This window comes from Lipotes vexillifer, unplaced genomic scaffold (assembly GCF_000442215.2).
Source record: "Lipotes vexillifer unplaced genomic scaffold, Lipotes_vexillifer_v1.1 scaffold496, whole genome shotgun sequence".
In the NCBI taxonomy this organism is placed as follows: domain Eukaryota; kingdom Metazoa; phylum Chordata; class Mammalia; order Artiodactyla; family Lipotidae; genus Lipotes; species Lipotes vexillifer.
Window position 1 is genome coordinate 7,426,570 of NW_006786690.1, and position 18,774 is coordinate 7,445,343.

At 55.3% G+C, this 18,774-nt stretch overlaps 2 protein-coding genes across 5 annotated transcripts in view; one reads left to right on the forward strand and one right to left on the reverse strand.

The window, feature by feature from the left end:
- CAPZB (capping actin protein of muscle Z-line subunit beta) overlaps nucleotides 1-1,789 on the forward strand; it is a 139,351-nt gene extending 137,562 nt beyond the window's left edge. For 2 of the 4 annotated variants that reach the window (XM_007459246.1, XM_007459247.1), the window contains one exon: nucleotides 932-1,789. Coding sequence is in view for 2 of the 4 variants with exons in the window: in XM_007459247.1 (XP_007459309.1) it covers nucleotides 932-1,019 (88 nt within the window). In the remaining 2 variants the exon portion in view is untranslated. The remainder of the gene's footprint in view (nucleotides 1-931) is intronic. The other 2 variants (XM_007459245.1, XM_007459244.1) reach the window with 2 other exon arrangements.
- A 6,086-nt stretch (nucleotides 1,790-7,875) lies between these two features.
- Nucleotides 7,876-17,036, reverse strand: SLC66A1 (solute carrier family 66 member 1). The gene is made up of 7 exons (XM_007459248.1): nucleotides 16,830-17,036; nucleotides 12,101-12,230; nucleotides 11,357-11,444; nucleotides 10,375-10,517; nucleotides 10,118-10,210; nucleotides 9,333-9,530; nucleotides 7,876-7,935 (listed from the first exon to the last, which is right to left on the reverse strand). The coding sequence occupies exons 1-7, from the start codon at nucleotides 16,991-16,993 to the stop codon at nucleotides 7,876-7,878; spliced, it is 876 nt and encodes a 291-aa protein (XP_007459310.1). The 5' UTR covers nucleotides 16,994-17,036.
- Nucleotides 17,037-18,774: the final 1,738 nt, after the last annotated feature.

The window sequence follows — 18,774 nt, forward strand, 5'->3', positions numbered from 1 at the left end:
CATTCCTGCAAGGCAGCCTTCCACTCTTTCTTTCCACTGCTTTGAAACTGTTAGCAAGTTTATAAATAGTTTAGTACGTTCCTGGTTAACCCACACATCGAGGAAATCTGACAAAGTGATCATTAAGGTCATTGCCAGGAGCATTTCTCTGAGCCTCAGTTTCCTCATCTGTAAATTGGGAATGGTGCTCAGACCCCTCCAGAATGCTTGTGAGAGTGAAGTGTGCCTGAGAAGCACTCTGTAAACTGTACAACCTCTACTGAGGTTAGCTGTTATTCGCTTGTCTAACCTGTGCGTAAGTGCACTCCCGTGAACATTTCCCCACAAATTCAGGGTTTGACAGCAGCGACCCAGGGCCACTTACCTGTCCCCTCCTGCCTCTTGAAGTTCAGGCTGAGGGATTTTCTTGGCCAAGTTAACAGCTGATGGTGCCTTGCAGCCGAAGCCTAAAAGTGCCTGCCCGCAGGTGCTGCCCAGGCAGTGGGCTCAGACGTCCGAGGTGCCGGTTCCTAACGCTCGCTGGGTGGCCAGCCCTGCACCCCGTGCTTTGTAATGGGGTCCCTACCTCTCGGCCTCTGGCCTGAGTCCACAGCTGGGCTGAAGCACAGACGGTCTCTGCTGTGGCATGCTTGGAGGCCCACTTCTGGTTCAGGCTGACATTGGGATCTGTGCCCCAGAGTCCAGGTCACGCCCAGCCAGCCTGGTGCAGAGGTGGGCCGCGGCCTCCCCCGCGGGGCCGGCCTCGGGCTCTGGGCCCCTCTGCCCCCTCCGCACAGCTTGCAGTTCGCACTCGCAGAGGATGGGGAAGGGGGCACCCAGCCCAGTGACCCGGCCCCTCGGCCCCGACGTGCCGGCAGGGCAGCGCAGCCCTCGGCCCATTGCCGCTGCGCTCTTCCTGTTCAGCCTGCTAATGACAGTTCTCCCCGGGCAGGTCTGTGCAGACGTTTGCAGACAAGTCAAAACAAGAAGCTCTGAAGAACGACCTGGTGGAGGCTTTGAAGAGAAAGCAGCAGTGTTAAGCCTCTTCTTCCCAACTAACCGGACACGCCGCGTGCGCTCATTAGATTCCTTTCTTAGAAACTCGTTTTCTGCTCACTCCCTCGTCCCTCCCCTCCCCTCCCCTCCCCAGGTCACACAACTCACCACTGCACAGCACCATCTCTCCCTGAGAATAAACCCTATAAACACCCTTCTTGTCTCTGAGGCCTACTTCCCACCACATTTTGCTATCAAAACTCGGTATTTCCATAGAAACCATGTTTTCTGTTTGCCCCGGACCCCCCCGCCCGTCTCTCCACCACCACCCATTTATAGGCATAAAATACACTGTCTGTCTGCCTCCCTTCCCTCCCACCCTTTTGTTACATTGGTGTAAAAAATGTAAAACAAAAAAATTTTATGAAATAACTGTGGTGTGTGAAAGATAGAAGAAAAACTGGAAATCTGATTCCACGTGTGTTTGGGAGTTGCTTGGGGTTGGGGGTTGGCGGGGACAGGGGACAGCTCTGGGAGAAAGGAGAGGTGGCCCTCAGCGTCGTCCCACACGCCTGGCCCCTGTCCCGCGGAGACCACACGGTGGGGGGCGGGGACCTGCGGACCGTCCTGCTCTTCTGGCCAGGTGCTTTTCTGTCAATTTTTATGGAATGCAAAAGGAGTTTTTGTTTTATTTTGTTTTTTTGTAAAGCTTAAAAAAAAAATCTACATCTTATACTTGAGCTTCCATACTTAAAAAAAAAAGGAAAAAAAGAACAAAAAAAATAAATAAAAAGAAACTGGGATGCAGTTAGCACTGGCCTTGTGTTCTTTCTTGCCTGCCTTGCTGTCCAAGCACGTGTGAGCTCGGCTGGGAGGGCTGACCCCAGTGGGGGCGTGGGGCCCACGTGGTGAGCGAGCAGGGGTGTCCTTGGAGATCCCCAGCGGCTTCTCTGGGCCCCCGCTCCGCGCAGACCCTGCCCCACCTGTCCTGAACAGCTGGGACCGTCCCATCATCAGGTGTGATGGGATGGGGGCTCTCCCCCACCCCTTTCATTTCAGCAAACACCTGCTCTGTGCAGGCATGCCCGCACTCGTCGCACACCATCTTCACAACCCTGGGTGACGTGGGCAAACAGGTTGGGGTTAACACGCCCAAGGTCCCTCCGAGCTGTAGTCCGTGCTCTCCCGGCTGACACCAGGGCAGCTCTGGCAGGGCAGTAGGGCCCACACCCCGGCAAAGCCCCTCTGGTTTGAGGTACCTGGGTCCCTGACACGCCTGTCCCCGAATCCTTGGGCCCAGCTCCTCTCTGCGTGGTCTGATGAGAAAGTTCCCAGGTGGGGCACATCTTTACTGAGCGCAGAGTACCACTGAGATAGAGACGGGGAACAGGAGAGACACCTGCGTGCAGTTCCTTTCAAGGACCTTCAGGTGGAGAAGATGAGGGAGGCGGACGGGTGAAGGCCGGAGCTCTGTCAGCGGACCCAGAGCCCTTCTCCACACGTGTACGATGGAAATGACATCCTCGTGGGCTCGTGGTAGCAGAGCACAGATAAATGAGTTCATTTGTAGCAGGTGTTCGATCACGTGACCAAAAATAACAATTGGAAGCCAAAAATTGTGACTGTGACGTATGCCAGGCCCGATCTTACTCTTCCTTCTAAAATCTTCCATCACTGGAAGATCCATCACTGCTGTCTTTTGCTGCTAAGTCAGGCCAGTGAGCTTAGGGACACCGGGCCCTGAGACCGGGTTTCCTCAGTGAGGGGCAGCCGGACCCAAGTAGCGGAAGAGGAGTGTGTGCCCCTGGCTCGGGGCCACCTCCCAGCTGGTCCTTTCCCTGCTCTGTGGGACCCTACCCGCCCCAGGGGTGGCGTAGGCCTTGTGGACCTGTTCACGGCCCCTCTTCCTTCTCTGGTGCCACCTGCTCCCCGCAGCCTCGGTGCAGTGTAGCCATGGCATTCCCTCATCCCCACCGGGTGACCCACAATAGGCCAGTTACGATGCTCTCTCTTGAGAGACTGATGCTAAAACAGTGCCATTTCATTCCCACCGGGGATGATTCCCGGAGCTGTAGTGCCTGTCCTGTCCTTCCAGACACCGATGGCTCACCTCTTAACCTTCCCTCCTGTGAGCCCACAGCCGGCCAAGAGCCTCTGCTGCTTGCTTAGCAAGTGGGCTTCTGTTCCTGGTAACCAGTGAGCCCTAAAGAGGCTGGAAGAAAAAGCGCACCTGTGTCCAGCATCTACTCAGCCAGTCACTGGGCCTGGGGGCGGCCTTTGCTCTGAAGCCTCAGAACAAGCAGAGGCAGACAACCTGCTCCCACCGGGATATGCGGCCTGGAACTAAGATCACACATGCCATGAGTGGCCAAAAAAAAAAAAAAAAAAAAATCCGAGGTTCGCTAAGTAACCAAGGGGACCCTGGGCTGGGAGGCCCTGGGGCCGGGCACTGAGGATGGGTCTGTGGGCTAGTCCTTCTTTGTAGATGCCACCTGCCTGCCCCCCACCCTGAGGTTTGGGGTGCCCCAGGCATTTTCATAGACGGCATCTCATTCAATAGCTAACACGTAGACGAATACCATATGCTATCACTTATTATGTGGAATCTAACATAAAAAGATGCAAATGAACTTATTTACAAAACAGACAAAGGTATCGAAAACAAACAGTTACCAAAGGGGAGGAATAAATCAGGAGCTTGGGGTGAACATACACTTACTACTATACATAAGACAGATAACCAACAAGGACCTACTGTATAGCACAGGGACCTCTATTCAGTATTCTGTGATAACCTATATGAGAAAAGAATCTAAAAAAAGAACGTACATGTATAACAATCACTTTGCTGTACACCTGAAACTAACACAACATTGTAAACCAACTATACTCCAATCAAATTAATTTTTTTTAAAAAATTAGCTAAGGGAGGGCTTCCCTGGTGGCGCAGTGGTTGGGAGTCCGCCTGCCGATGCGGGGGACGCGGGTTCCTGCCCCGGTCCGGGAGGATCCCACGTGCCATGGGGCGGCTGGGCCCGTGGGCCATGGCCGCTGAGCCTGCGCGTCCGGAGCCTGTTGCTCCACAACGGGGGAGGCCACAACAGTGAGAGGCCCGCATACCGCAAAATATAAAAAATAAAAAAATAAAAAATAAATAAAAAATAGCTAAGGGTGCTTCCCTGGTGGCGCAGTGGTTGAGAGTCCGCCTGCCGATGCGGGGGACGCGGGTTCCTGCCCCGGTCCGGGAGGATCCCACATGCCGCGGAGCGGCTGGGCCCGTGAGCCATGGCCGCTGAGCCTGCGCGTCCGGAGCCTGTGCTCCGCAACGGGGGAGGCCACAACAGTGAGAGGCCCGCGTACCGCAAAAAAAAAAAAAAAAAGAAAAGAAAAAAAAAGAAGCTAAGGGACTTCCCTGGTGGCACAGTGGTTAGGAATCCGCCTGCCAATGCAGGGGACACGGGTTCAAGCCCTGGTCCACGGAGATCCCACGTGCTGTGGGGCAACTAAGCCCGTGCGCCACAACTACTGAGCCTGCGCTCTAGAGCCCGCGAGTCACAACTGCTGAGCCCACGTGCCACAACTACTGAAGCCCACACACCCAGAGCCCGTGCTCTGCAACGAGAGGCCACCGCAATGAGAAGCCCACGCACCACAACGAAGAACAGCCACCGCTCGCCGCAACTAGAGAAAAGCCCACGTGCAGCAACAAAGACCCAATGCAGCCAAATAAATAAATTAACTAAAAAATTTTTAAAAAGTTAAAAATAGGTAACATGTAAAGCCGCCAAGGCAGGGATCTTTGGGGGTGACTGGCCCAGCCTCCTGCTCCCCGTGTGGGTCCCGAGGGAGAAATCCTCCTGGACCAGTTACCAGGGCAACTGGTGAATGCAGAGCCTGGGCCCGAAACCAAAATGCTAGGTCCACACTTCAAGCGGGAGGAAGGTTCTCGTCCCTTCAGGCCACACCTAGAGGTGAAGCCCCTACCAACACTTGACTGCAGCCAGGGAGAAAGGCAGTCCACCCAGGACCTTGCACCTCAGGGACCCCACCAGCCGGTGAGCACGGCCCAGTCTGGACAGTGGAATTGACTGATGGTCAGACTGGCCCTTCTGCTCTTTGGGAGGAACACAGGGAGGGTCCCAGTACTGGTGGACACGCTGATGAGCCTTCACCCGGCACGACAGGCTTGCAAGCCTGTCCCGTTTACCCACTGCCACGACGTCCTCCATCAGACAGGGTGTGCCAGTGTCTCCCCCATCGGACTGGGGCTTTCCTGAGGAGGAAGGAACCACAGCTCTCGGCAGACTGGGTGGTGCCTGCAAGCAAGAGCCATCACCCCATCACCCCAACCAGGGCAGGGGCTGTGATATCTCGTTCTTTCTTCCCCATCCAGCTCGAGCCCAGGCCCACACCTGGGTTCACACTGCCAAGCTGAGCCCCCAGGTCCTCAGGCCGGGAGGGCACTCAGCCAGTTCACGGCCCTGGGTAGAGCCAGATCCTGGCTGCAAAGGGCACTGAGCCAGCTGGGGCGGGCGTGGGCCCTGGGGGCGGGAGGCACCACCCAGGACAGTGGGGAGGGGGCCTGAGCACAGCAGGGTTGCGCTGCCCCCGAGGACAAGGGTGAGGCTGGACGGCACCCGGCCTGAAGCCCTGGACCCCCAGCCAAGGGCAGAGGCAGGGATGGGACTCCGAGGGCCGGGTGTGGGATGGCCCCCAGCAGCTGAGGGACCTAATGTGGATAGAACAGCTGCCACTCCTAGCTGGGGGACCTTGGGGAAGCTGCTTAGTTCCTCAGAGCCTGTTTTCCCATCTGTAAAATGGCCGTGATGACTGCATCTGCACCACCTACCTCAGTGGGGGTTGTGGGGACCCAGGGAGGGCACAGCCCAGCCCCGCCCCGCACACAGCAAGTGCTCAATAAACATCAGCTGCAGGCCAGGTGACACCCAGGGTTCTGCAGGCCCACCCAGGACAGAGCTGAGGCGCTGCACCCCACTCGCCCTGCTGCCCAAGTGAACCTCAGAGGCGCCCCCATCCCTGGCCTCCCCAGACCCCCATTCCCTCCTCCTCTTCCCGCAACCAAACCAGGTTACCTGCCTTGAGCGCTGGTGGCTGGCCCTGCCCCCACCATCCTGTCCTCACTCCAGCCCCACCTTGGGAGCAGCCCTGACTCCCATCTCCAGGCCTTTGCACACACCCTTCCCTCTGTCTCAAGATACCGCTCCAGGGCCACTCCTCCACGAAGCCTTCCCAGGTTGAGTCGCCTCATCCCTACAGTACTTTGAACCTTCTGGTTACAGTCCTTCCCTCTAGGGCCCGGCAACCGTCTCCCCTCCTTGAGGGCAGGGACCAGAGCTGGTTCACCCCATCCCAGACGCCCAGCACAGCATGGGCCAGGGTGGAGAGGAGACCTGCACTTGGCAAATACTTGTGGCACCAAACCGGGGCAGGCGTCCCCTCGCGGCCGAGGCTACAGCCCTGTGGCCGGGCTCCTTCCTTTCTCCACGGTTGGAAGAAGATTCTAACAGAGAGGCTCACGCTGAGCCCCAGCTCCTCCCTACCAGCCTTAGCCACACCTGGCACCACCCACCCTGATGGCTCCTGGGACCGGCAGTGTGTGTGTGTGTGGGGGGGGGGAGGTAAGACAGCAGGCCAGCAGGGCGGGGAGCTGCCCCTCCGTCCTCAGGCACGCATGGGGTTGTGGCCAGGAAGAAAGTGGACTCAGGTTGGGGTCTGGAGGCAAACTAAGGTTGGGGCACAGGAACTAGAGCTCGGGGCTAAGCCCCGCCCTCCTCTCCACCCTTCCCGCCTGCAACACTGGCACCTTCCCCCTGTTTATCTCCTGTCTGTCCTTCTGCCATGTCACCTCTTCCAGGAAGGTCTCCCTGATTTCCAGGGAGATCTGGTTGTCCTTCTCCTCCAACTAAAAATGATCAAAGCTAACCTTCAACGAGCTCCCACTGCATATGCCAGACTTCAGGGCTAACATCCATAATCACACCATTTTATTTAATCCCTAGAAGGACGTATAAAGTGGTAATACTGTCATCCCATTGCACAGATGAGGTAACTGTGACACAGAGAAGTTGAGATGCAGAACCAAAGTCTGAACCTTCTTAACTATTCCCCTTCTTGCTGAGCACCGCAGAGCAGGGATCCTGTTGGAGGAGTGTCTTTCTCACTGCTGTGTCCCCACCACCAGGTGTGGAGCCTGTCACAGAGAAGCAGGTTGAAGAAACGGGAGGCCCAAGAGGCTGGGCAGGGGCAGGCCAGCAGACACAGTCCCCTCTGGCCTGGCTCTCCCACATCCTCACCCCTTAGGCCCCCACCTGGGGCCTGTAGGTGGGACCCCGATCGCCATCCATCACTGTGCCCCAGAGCAGTGCAGAGCCCGGCACCGGGAAAGGAGCACCAGGACAGGCCTCACGGGGAGCACCGTTTACTAGGCCATCTGCAGTTGACTGTACAGTCCAGGGTGCACCAGGCTCAGCTGGGCTCCTCCCCAGGCGGTTGGGTGGGGGAAGCAGGCAGAATGAGGTAGGTGAGCCGAAGGGCAGCCGCACTGTCTTCTGAGAGGCGAGGTCTCTTCGGCTGCAGCCCCTCCCTTCAGGCTCCAGGGACAGTTGCCTCAGACCCTGGGGGTGAATCCCAAGGCGGGGTGGGCTGGCCCTGGGGGCTGACGGGCTCCTGGAAGAGTCCGTCAGTCAGGGCTTCCGGAAGGGTCAGCTCACAAGGTTTCGGAGGTGTTGGGGGTAGGCGGTCGGGCCGCAAGTTCTAGGCACCCCCACCTTCCTCCACGGCCCAGCCCAGGCTCAGCGGCACCGCCACTGCCCATACTTCTTCCTTCCTGAGTGTGGCATCTGCAGGTCCCTGTCATCCCGGGCTTGGCCTGGGTCCTGCTCAGCTGGGGAGGAGTGGCTGGCGCTCTGATGAGGTGGCGGCATCCCTGTATATCAGGAACTGTATGGAGATCCGAAGGAGTCAACGTCAAGGCCAAACGGAGCACAGCCTGCGTTGGACCTGCCCCAGGGTGGCCTGTGGCCCTCTTCCCTCCCTGCAACTCGGCCAGGTGGGCAGGGTCAGCCATGGCCTCCTGGCCTCTGCTCTTGCTGCCTTCCCACCCCTCAACCGGCCAAACCCCATTTATCTACCAAGTCCAGTGCTTGGGTCTTCCTCTCCAGGCAGCCTCCCCTGACCCCAGCCCCAGAATCTTGCCCTCCTCTCACCCTACAGCATCCTGGGGGTTTCAGCAAGTGGCAGGGGCCATTTGGGGGCACTAGAGCTTAACTTTCTTCATCTCTCATTGCACCCACCAGGAACTCCGCAAACGTCAAAACAGGGGCCCCGTTTACCTCCTCCCAAAGGAGATGCAAATAATGCCCTGCTCAGCCATCCAGCAAACAAACATTTACTGAGCACTCACTGTGTGCTGGGTCCGGTGCTGGGTATTTCCAGAGACCTTAGCTTATGTAATTGCCCCATGACCTTGGTGAGACAGCAAGATGAAGACATGGAAGCACAGAGAGGCTAACGGTTTGCTCTGTGTCACACACGACACGGGGGAGCCAGGATTTGAACTCAAGTTTTTCCATCTCTAATTCACGTGTGCGTGTCTCCACATTGCAGCTTTCCTTCCTCCTGCCTGGATGGGCTGATTTATGCCCCGTTCCCCAGACCCTCTGCACAAGCTGTGCCAGGAACATCCCTCCCTTGCCTGTGCCTAACTTCTCCTTCAGGGCACTGTTTCAATGGCACTAGTAGAGGCCGCTGCTGAGCCTCTAAACCAGGACAGACAGCCCCCTGGTCACACACTCTTGCAGTTTTTCTCTGTGCTACTCGGTGGCACCACAATGAAGTAATTATTTATGATTACGCGTATCCTGTCTGCCTCCCCACTGAACTGTGAGCTTCTTGAAGGAAGGACCACTCTGTTCTTACAAATAGATCCGGTACCTGGAGGGGTGCCCAGCACATGGGAGGTTTGACTCTTGGATGTATGTATGGATGGATGGATGGATGGATGGATGGGTGGATGGAAGAATGGATGGAAGGATGGATAGAAGGATGGATGGATGGATGGACGGACAGACGGATGGACAGAAGGATGGATGGATAGATGGATGGACTGGATGGAAGGATGGATGGATGGGTGGGAGGATGGATAGAAGGATGGATGGATGGATGGATGGATAGAAGAATGGATGGATGGATGGATGGAAGGAAGGATGGATGGATGGATGGATGGATGGATGGATGGATGGATGATGGATGGATGATGGATGGATGGATGGATGGATGCTGAAGCCACGTGCAGGCGGAGGCTGCTGTGGCCCCCCCGATCCCACCCACCCTCACACCCTGAAGGATACGATGGTGTCGAGCAGCAGGACGCCCAGGCTGCCCACGAGCCAGGGCAGGTGGTGCAGCACATAGCTGCCCTCGCTCTGGCCTACTTCGGGGTTTTTGAGCAGCACGCTTAGCCCATACAGCGTGTTCCCCAGCATCACCAAGGCGAACAGAGAGTAGGAGATCCCCTGTGTCGACTTCCGCAGGAACTGGAAGCGAGGGGTGTAGGGTCAGAGACCTCAAACGGGCCTCTTGTCTCTCTGGACTGTAACTGTCCATGTGTCCATCTGCCCTGTCACAATGCACATGCTCCGAGCAGACTGCACACGGTGTGACCAGTGTCCGACACGGGCCTGCTGCCCAGACCAGCCCTTTCCAGGGCCTGACTCCTCATCCCCGTTCCAACGTCATCTCCCGGGCCACCCTGCCCAGGTCGCAAGAGACTAGGGCTGTCCCACCCTGCTCGTCCCAAGGTGCCTGCTCCCCAGCCCTACGCTGACTCACTGCCCAGCAAGGCTCCCCCATCTCTGGTTCCCCACCTTCTCCTCTGCTCTCAGCCCCTCGCTCTCACCTGACCTCCGACCTCCCCGGGACACATGCAGGTCACATGTACCCCTGGATGGCAGGCATCTCATGCCCATTTCCAGAGGCAGAAATTGAGGCTTGGAGAAGTGGATTCAGTCACCCAAGCCAACAGTGAGTGTGGACCAGACCTGCTGCTACTCCCTAACCCAGGGGCCCAAGCTGTCAGCCGGCTCCTCTTCCCGTGGCCCCAGTGCCCCTGCCCACGGCTCACATTGGTGCGGATCTGAGGCAGCCGGGAGAGCAGGTACAACATGCTGGACACGGAGCCGATTACGAAGCCAATGATTTCCTGCTGTGTGAAGGGCTGAGAGGGCAGAGTGGAGTGCTCAGCAGGGGCCGGGGTGCAGCCTGAGAGCCCCAACTCCCTCCTCGAGTGCAATTCCCCTGACCTCGTGGTCATGCAGGGGCGGGCCCTCGGGGTGAGCCAGACCCCCACCCCTGCTCTACCCTCGTGTGCCCACACCTCACCTTATTGCCCGGCTCCACAGACAACAGCATCCGCCCCCGGAAGACCTCCCTGGGGGCAGCCACCAAGCCAGCACTGCTCAGCAGTGGGGCGGTACACGCCACCCCCAAGGTGAACAACAGCACAGAATTGATGGGGGCAGACCCTGGACATGAGGCAGGAGGGAAGCTGAGATTAGTGATCTGAGTGGCAGCAGACAGACTGGGCTTTGAGTCCTGGCCTTGTTCCTCAGTGGCTGTGTGACCTTGGGCAAGTGACCTAACCCCTCTGAGCTTTCATTCCTCATCTGTAGAATGGGTATAATTAGAGTACCCTTCTCCTAAGGTTGTAAAGGTAAACCGATGAGGACAGTGGGGGCAGAAAGGGAATTATAGAGCGTGGAAATGCTGAGACAGCCCCACCCCCAGGTGCCTGGGTCATTTCTTGTACAGCCCTGGATCTGCCCCTTCTGAATCCTGTGTGCCGTGTCCTTGTTTCCTCAGCTCCAAGCCCAGGGCCCGGCACTGAGGAGCAGCTGAAGCCTTGTTTGCTGAATGAGAGAACTTAAGTGAAAGGGGACTCCCTGTGGTCCTGCCCGGATGTGCTCGCTGCCCTCTATCTCGGCTCATCAGGGGATCAGGGCCCCAGCTTTCAGATAAGGCCCCGAGGAAGCCTTTTTTTTTTTTTTTTTTTTGCGGCATGCGGGCCTCTCACTGCCGTGATCTCTCCCGTTGTGGAGCACAGGCTCTGGACGCGTAGGCTCAGCGGCCATGGCTCACAGGCCCAGCCGCTCCGCGGCATGTGGGATCTTCCCGGACCGGGGCACGAACCCGTGTCCCCTGCATCGGCAGGCCGACTCTCAACCACTGCGCCACCAGGGAAGCCCCCGAGGAAGCCTTTTTGAGGTTTGGTTTATCACCAGCAATGGGAAACCTTCCTCCTCCCAAGCTTCCAGGCCTCCTGGCTGCCCTCAGCCACCTGACACAGAGGGATCCCTGTACTCACACAGAGAGGGGCGTTTCTTAAACTTGTAATGAAAGTACAGCGACAGCATCAGCACGTCGGCTAAGACGTAATACACAGCTGTGTAGGTCTGCAAGAGAAGAGGGGGCCCAGGGCGCTGGCTGCAGTCCCTGGCTCGGGGACCACACCCCAGCACCCGGGCAGCTCTGCCCCATCCCAGCTGGGTGACCCTGAGCAAGTTGCTTCACCTCTTGGAGCTTCTCTTTGCTCATCTGGAAAGGAAGGGATCAGTTCCTACCCGGCAGAGCTAGACAGCAGGTAGGCAAGGGCCTGGCAGGTGCCCGCCTGGGCAGACAGAGGAAACGGTGGCTAGCATGACCAGGCAGGACAAAATGGGACACAGAGGTTAAGTAGAGGCTACCATTTGGCCTGATACAGGGGCAATTTACAGCCCTCCTTGGGAAGACAACAGATTCCTGATTTTGAGTCCCAGCTCCACCCAGCCACAGAAGAATGATGGCACCTGGGCCTCCCCAGGGAAAACCTTCCTCCTCCAGGGCCCCATGCCCCAAAAGCTCAGTCAGGATCTTAGCACCTCAGAGGTCAAAGACCCCAGCCATCCTGTGGTTTGATGTGCTCATTTTGTAGATGGGGGAACTGAGGCCCACAGCCCATTGTCACACCGTGCGGCAGGCAGAGGGCTCTCTCTATAGCATGGGGCCCTCGCAAGATGGAAGCCTCTGCAGACTGTCCCTGGCAGCCCACCCAGCCCGGGGACCAGCCCACCTGCAGAGGCAGCTGGTCAGCAAGGAAGGAGCCAATGAGATTGCAGGAGTCTCCGCCGATCCAGCCCAGGAGGAACCACAGGGACAGGGCCTGGTCCATGTTGCCCATCTTGCAGGCCTTGATGTACTGGCTGTGGCAGAGGAGGGAGACGTGTGCTCAGGGGCCGACGGCTGTGATACTGCATGGAGGGTAAACATGGGAAGAGCCAACACGGAATAGCGGGGCCGGGGTGGCGTCTGCACAGGGGGTCGCCTGGGAGCTGATCCTTCCCACAGGCGGGATCCTCATGCGCCTTTCTTTGCCCTTTGGGGATTCTTACCAGGGGATCCCTTCCAAGCCAGGAGCTCTATGGGACATGCATCTTTCCAGAGAGAGCCATTGCACGATAGATTCTCCCCCACAGCAGTCTCTTGGTGGGGACCTGGGGTCTTTACAGGCCCTGATGTTTTGTGTCAGACCCTGAGAACCACTTCATAGGGACCCTGGGTTCTCTCTTCTATGGAGGAGCGGGACAGGGGTGGGGGGGGTGGGGGGGTGGTGTTTGGAAGGAAGGAGGATGGTGGCTGCCTTACAGCCGAGGCCTGGGCGATGCCCTATCTCCAGGGGAAATGGATGATAATATGGGCCTGTTATCTTCAAAGGGCAACAGAGAAGCCTCAGGCTGTGGCTCCCAGAGCTCTGATTACAAAGCCATGGGGTCAAGTCTTGATGGGCCTCTTTGGGGATGGAAAAGTCAGGGAACCAGGATTCACACTCAGACCCTGAGGTTCCAGGCTTGCTCTGAGTCATTCCACAATGGCCATCTGCTGCTTACATTTCTCTTTAATCATCTGCATGTATTTAAATTAGTAAAAGGTAACTAAATAACACCTCACCCCACCTTCCACCCAAGACAGAAGCTAGGAAAGCTAGGCCTGGCCCTGGTTCTTCACGGTCATCCTTCCACCTCCATCTCCTGCTGACCCCGCCCCCAGCTCTTTAGGTCTTCCGCCCAAGCCTGTGTTCCTTGTTTCCAACTCCCTCCTCCAACAGGGGACACTCCGACCCCCACCACCTCTTCACCAGGACTGCCTTCTCTTCCTCCAAACTCTGCATCAGCAGATGGCTCACCCAGTCCCTCCTCTGTATCTTTCAGGAAATAATCAGTTCCTCCTCAGGGCCTTCCTAGAAGGGAGCTCTGCCAGCATTGGTCAGTTCCTCCTGGACTCAAGCTTCCTGAGGGAAGGGACAGTGCCCAGCATGGGCCTGGCCTGGAGAGGCCCTTAAGGTTTACCCCGTGGCCCTGCCCTTCCAGGATACTGTGACTTGAAGAGCCTCCATAAATTTCAGGGAAAGTGATTTTGTCACACTCAGGAAAGGCCGAATCCTAAGGAGAAGCAGGAAGGTGGCTGCCCTCCCCGCCATCACCTGGGGCTTCTCCCAGACCTCTGACACCCCCTCCCTGGTTAATCAGCCAGGCCCAGGCAGGGCTGGCACTATGCCCTGGTGGAAAGGGGAAGCCTCAGCCAGCTCCACCAGCTCCTCATGCTTCTGGGGAAGCTCTCACCCCAAGATGGGAAGTCTCTCTCCCTTGGCCTCCACCCATCACCCAGACCTGTCTGCTTTGCCTGCTAAGGGCCACCTATCCAATCCCCCAGACATCATTGCTTGCTGGATGCCTTACACAGCCTCCCTGCCTCCAGTCTCTACCCCGTTCCTCCAGTTCTCCTTCCCTAACAGAAGGTCTACAAAGGCAAGGATGGGGTCAGTTTTGCTTATTTCTGCCACATCTAGTATGGCAGCTGGGACAAGGTGAGTCAGTAAAAATGTCAAGCCCTAGACAGCATGTTGGGACAACTTGATGAGATAAGGGTAGTCTTTTTTTTTTTTGGCCGCTGCACGGCTTGTGGGATCTTAGTTCCCCGACCAGGGACTGAACCTGGGCCCTCAGCAGTGACAGCACAGAGTCCTAACCATAGGACTGCCAGGGAATTCCCAATGGTAGTCTTTTTAACACATGGTACTGGGACAACCTGGTACCGCATGCAAAAGAACGAGGTTGGATCCCTACCACACACCGTATACAAAATACAACTCAAGCTGAATCAAAGCTCTACATGTAAGAGCTAATTTGTGATACTGTGATTTACAATAAGAAATATATATATTTGGTCTTCTTCCCTGTTCCCTGCACAGAGCTCTCCTAAGAATGTCCTAAGGGGTGAGAGAGAAAGAGAGAAAAAAAGGTGTCTTTTGTAATGTTAATGAGGTGACTTTCGGAAAGCCCTTAGGTCACCTGAGGAAGGTTGGGACATTTGGTCTCGAGGGCCCCTGTCCCACCCTCCTCACCCACCTCAGGGGAGGAGAGAGGCTCGAGATTGAGCCCAATCGCTAATGGCCAATGCCTGTGTAATAAAGCCTCCATAAAAATCATGCCTCTGAGTTCTGTGAGCTGCTCTAGCAAACTAATAAAACCTGAGGAGGGGTGGGGGGAATCTCCGACCTACAGCTGGAGGTCAGAAGCACAAGTGACAGCCTGGACTTGTGACTGCTCTCAGAAGCGGGGAGGAGGGAGCACTCTTGTGGGACTTGTTGGACTGGGACCCTAACCTGTGGGATCTGAGGCTGTCTCAGGTGTAGATAGTGTAAGAATTGAGTTGACTGCTTGATGGTGTGGCAAAAAAACACATCAGAATTGGTGTCAGTCTTGGATAAATCTATATAAAACTCTTAGAAGATAAGGGTGAATCTTTGTTACCTGGATTAAGCTATCTTTCTAGACATGATAGCAAAAGCACAAGTAACAAAAGAAAAAAACACATAAATTGGACATCATCAAGGCAATTCCCTGGCGGTCCAGTGGTTACGACTCCGAGCTCCCATGCAGGGGGCTCAGGTTTGATCCCTGCTCGGGGAACTAAGATCCCACATGCTGCACGGAGCGGCCAAAAAAAAAAATGGACATCAACAAATTTTTGTGCTTCAAGCGACACCATCGAGAAAGTGAAAAGACAACCCACTGAATGGGAGAAAATATTTGCAAAATATATCTAGAATATATAGAGAACTCTTATAACTCAACAACAAAAAGACAAATAATCCAATTGAAAAATGGGCAAAGAACCTAAATAGACCTTTTTCCAAAGAGAATATAATTTGGCCAATTAAGCTACTTAATATCACCAGCCAACAAGGAAATACAAATGAGAACTATGAGATACCACTTCACACTCACTAGGATGGTATAATAAAAGAGACAGAAAATAACAAGTGTTGATGGGGATTTAGAGAAATTGGAACCTTCATGCGCTGCTGGTGGGAATATAAAATGGTGCAACCGCTTTGGAAAACAGTCTGGCAGTTCCTCAGAAGATTAAACACAGAGTTACCATGTGACCCGGCAATTCCACCCCTTAGGTATACACCCAAGAGAAGCAAACACACATGTCCCCACCAAAACTTGTACATGAACATACATAGCAGCCTTAATCACACTGGCCAAAAGGTAGAAACCACCCAAATGTCCATCAATGAACGACTGAATAAACAAAAGTTATACACATACACATACAACAAAAACTACTACTCGGATGTAAAAAAGAATGAAGTATTGACAGTAGCTACGTATGACGTGGATGAACCTTGAAGATGTTATGCTAAGTGAAAGAAGCCAGTCACAGAAGGCCACATACTGTATGATCCATTGATATGAAATGTCCAAAATAGGCAAATCTACAGACAGAAAGTAGATTGGTGGTTGGGGCCAGGAGATTTAGAGGGAAATGAGGAATGACTCATTTCTTTCTGTGTTTCTTTTTAGGGTGACAAAAATGTTCTAAAACTGATCACGCCAATGCTCGCACAACTCTGCACATACTGAAACCTTGGACTTGTACATTTAAATGGGCTAACTCAATGGTATATGAATTATCTCTCAATTAAACTGTTATCTTTCTCCCTCAGGAGAAACAGCATAAGATTTCCTAACAGTGGAGAATGCCCTTACATTACAGGGCCCTGGATGACCTCTTTGACCTCACCTCTCCTGTTCGGCGCCCCCTCTGCCCAGACATAGGACTGAGCGTAAGGTGTGTAAAGGCCATTGTCATAGCAACCCTGTGAGGTAGGGAACAACATTCCCATTTTACAGATGAGAAAACTGAGGCACAGAGCAGTGAAGGGACTTGCCCAGGTCACAGTGTGTCCACGTTCCCTAATCACAGCAGTGGCCATGCTGTTTTGTAATCACTGCTTGTCCTCCACCAGACTGTCACAGAACAAAGGCCAAGTTCGATGCACCCCAGCCCTCCCACTCCTCCGCCTCCTCTCTGACTAGCTGTGCAATTCACAGCAAGTTAGTTAACCTCTCTGGGTTTCTATTCCCTCGTAAAGTAGCGATACAGATTGTATCTATTTCACAGGGTGGTTATGAGGATTAAATAGGGTAAAGACATGTCAAGCGCTTAGAAATGAGCTAGGTACACAGTGGGCACTCACTGAACAGGTGTTATTATTATTACCTGTGTGTCAGCATGGTCCAGCACTAGGCGGGGCCTAGAGTGAGGTTCGCTGTAGGGCCCTCCAAGGGTGGGCTGGAAGTCAGTCAGTGGGGGTGGGAGAGGGAGCACACTTGGCCTTGAGTCTGGAGAGGCCCAACGCCAGCCAGCGAGCCACTCTTCGGTGCAGCCCCAGGAGCACCTGCCCCACCCGTGCCACCCAGCCCTGGTCCCACCACCCTGATGCTACTCACGGGAGGGTGGACGCAGCAAAGCAGAGAATGGAGATCAAGCCCAGGCCCACGCTGGCCTTGTCCCAGCCATCCCAGGCACACTCGCCAAACACGTCCCATATCCACTGGCTGGAGCCATTGGGGCAGCTGGAGAAGTTGCTGGAGCCCAGCTTCCTCCAGACCATGGCTTCGGAGGGAGGGAGGGAGGGAGGGAGGGAGCCGGTGTGCTGAGGCAGGCGACAGCTCTACAGGGAACAAGACAGGGGCCTTCAGCCTTGGGAGGTCTGGGTCCTAGTCATGGTCCCGCCACCCTAAGCCCATTCCAGCCTTATCACCCAGCATGGACTGAGCCCCTGAATGAGAGAACACAATCAGTACAGAGATCAAAGTAACCACATATGCAGGGAGGGCACTGGATGTGTGGTCAGAGACAGGTGTATTCGAATCCCCACTCTGCCTGTTAACGCCTCGACCTTGGGCAAGTGACTCAGCCTTGCTGTGCCTCAGTCTCCTCATCTGCAAGATGGGGCGATAACAGTGCCTCTCCCATACAGCTGTGAGGGTTCAATGAGTTCATAAATCTAGTGTAGAGAACTGAGCCCTCAAACAATGCCACCTTTGTTCTAACTCTTGAACATTTCGATTGTTTCCAATCTTTTCTTCTTGCAGATCACGCTGCGAGGGTCTGCTGAGACCAGGCCCACTAAGTACACCCTCTCATTTAAAGTACGGCTGTCCTGGGAATCCCCTGGTGGTCCAGTGGTTAGGACTCAGCACTTTTACTGCCAGGGCCTGGGTTCAATCCCTGGTCAGGGAACTAAGATCTCACAAGCTGTACCACTCAGCCAAAAAAAAGAAAAAGGAGGGCTGTGTCCCCTAGTACACCGGTCAGATGAGGCAAGTGGTGAAGAAGGAGCAGGTGAGTTGCACACATGGCTGGGATTCAAGCTTGGGCTCAAGCCGCATTCTCCCAGCATTCTCCCAGCAGCTCCCGTGTGTAGGACGCCTGCTGGCAGAGTCTGGAGCCACCTCCCCATTCTCACCGCCGACAAAGCCAGGAGCTGGCTGGTTGCCGGGGCAGGCAGCGAAGTCCCCAGCTGGTGTCCTAGAGCAGTCACAGCCTGTGTGACAGTCCCAGAGGAGGAAGAGGAAGTGGGGCTGCTGGGCAGAATCATCACAGCCCCTGACAGCTGAGCACTTTACCAGCTCTGTGCTAAGCACCTTACGTAGGCCTCTCTGCATTTTGCTGCACATCAACTCTATGAAGTGGGGGCTACTGATATGTCTGCGTGGACCCAGGGAGGTGACTTGCCAGGACCACCCAAGCAGGAAGCACTCATAGCCATCATGCTTCTGTCCCTGGGAACGGCGGCACCTTCCTGTGGTCTGGCAGGGCTGCCCAGGGTCTCATGCAGCCAAAAGGCAGGCTTCCCCTTTTCTCACTGCGCTCAGAGGGGCGTTCCTCACCTGGGAAGAGGCTCTCTCCAGCCACCTTCAGTTTCTGCTTGTGTCAAAAGACCCAGGATCCTCGTAAAGCAATGCCCCGCAGACAATTCCATAGACCAAATGCTTATGTCCCTCCTGTCCTGTTGAAATCTAACCCCCAATGTGATGGTATTTTTGAGGTGGGGCCTTTGGGGAGTATCTAGGTCATGAAGGCAGAGCCCTCCTGAATGGGATTAGTGCCCTTATAAAAAAGACCCCAGAGAGCTCCCTCGCCCCTTGCGCCAGGTGAGGACATATCGAGAAGACAGCCATCTATGAACTAGGAAGTGGACCCTCACCAGACACTGAATCTACTAGCACCCTGATCTTGGACTTCCCAGCCTCCAGAACTGTGAGAAATCAATGTTTGTCTCTAAGCCATCCAGACAAATGGTATTTTGTTACATTGGCCCAAACGGGCTGAGACACCCTGGCTGGACCCTTGGAACTGCTGAGGCCACAGCGACCTGGGAGCGTCAGG

What these genes read in the sequence shown, in the direction of transcription:
- SLC66A1 (XM_007459248.1), bottom strand. Translation starts at nt 16,993, where the DNA reads ATGGTCTGGAGGAAGCTGGGCTCCAGCAACTTCTCCAGCTGCCCCAAT. An exon ending in TAAGAAACGCCCCTCTCTGT is followed by an intron (nt 10,518 to 11,356) that starts GTGAGTACAGGG and finishes CCTCATGTCCAG; the next exon opens with GGTCTGCCCCCATCAATTCT. An exon ending in TGCCTCAGATCCGCACCAAT is followed by an intron (nt 9,531 to 10,117) that starts GTGAGCCGTGGG and finishes CCTCGCTTCCAG; the next exon opens with TTCCTGCGGAAGTCGACACA.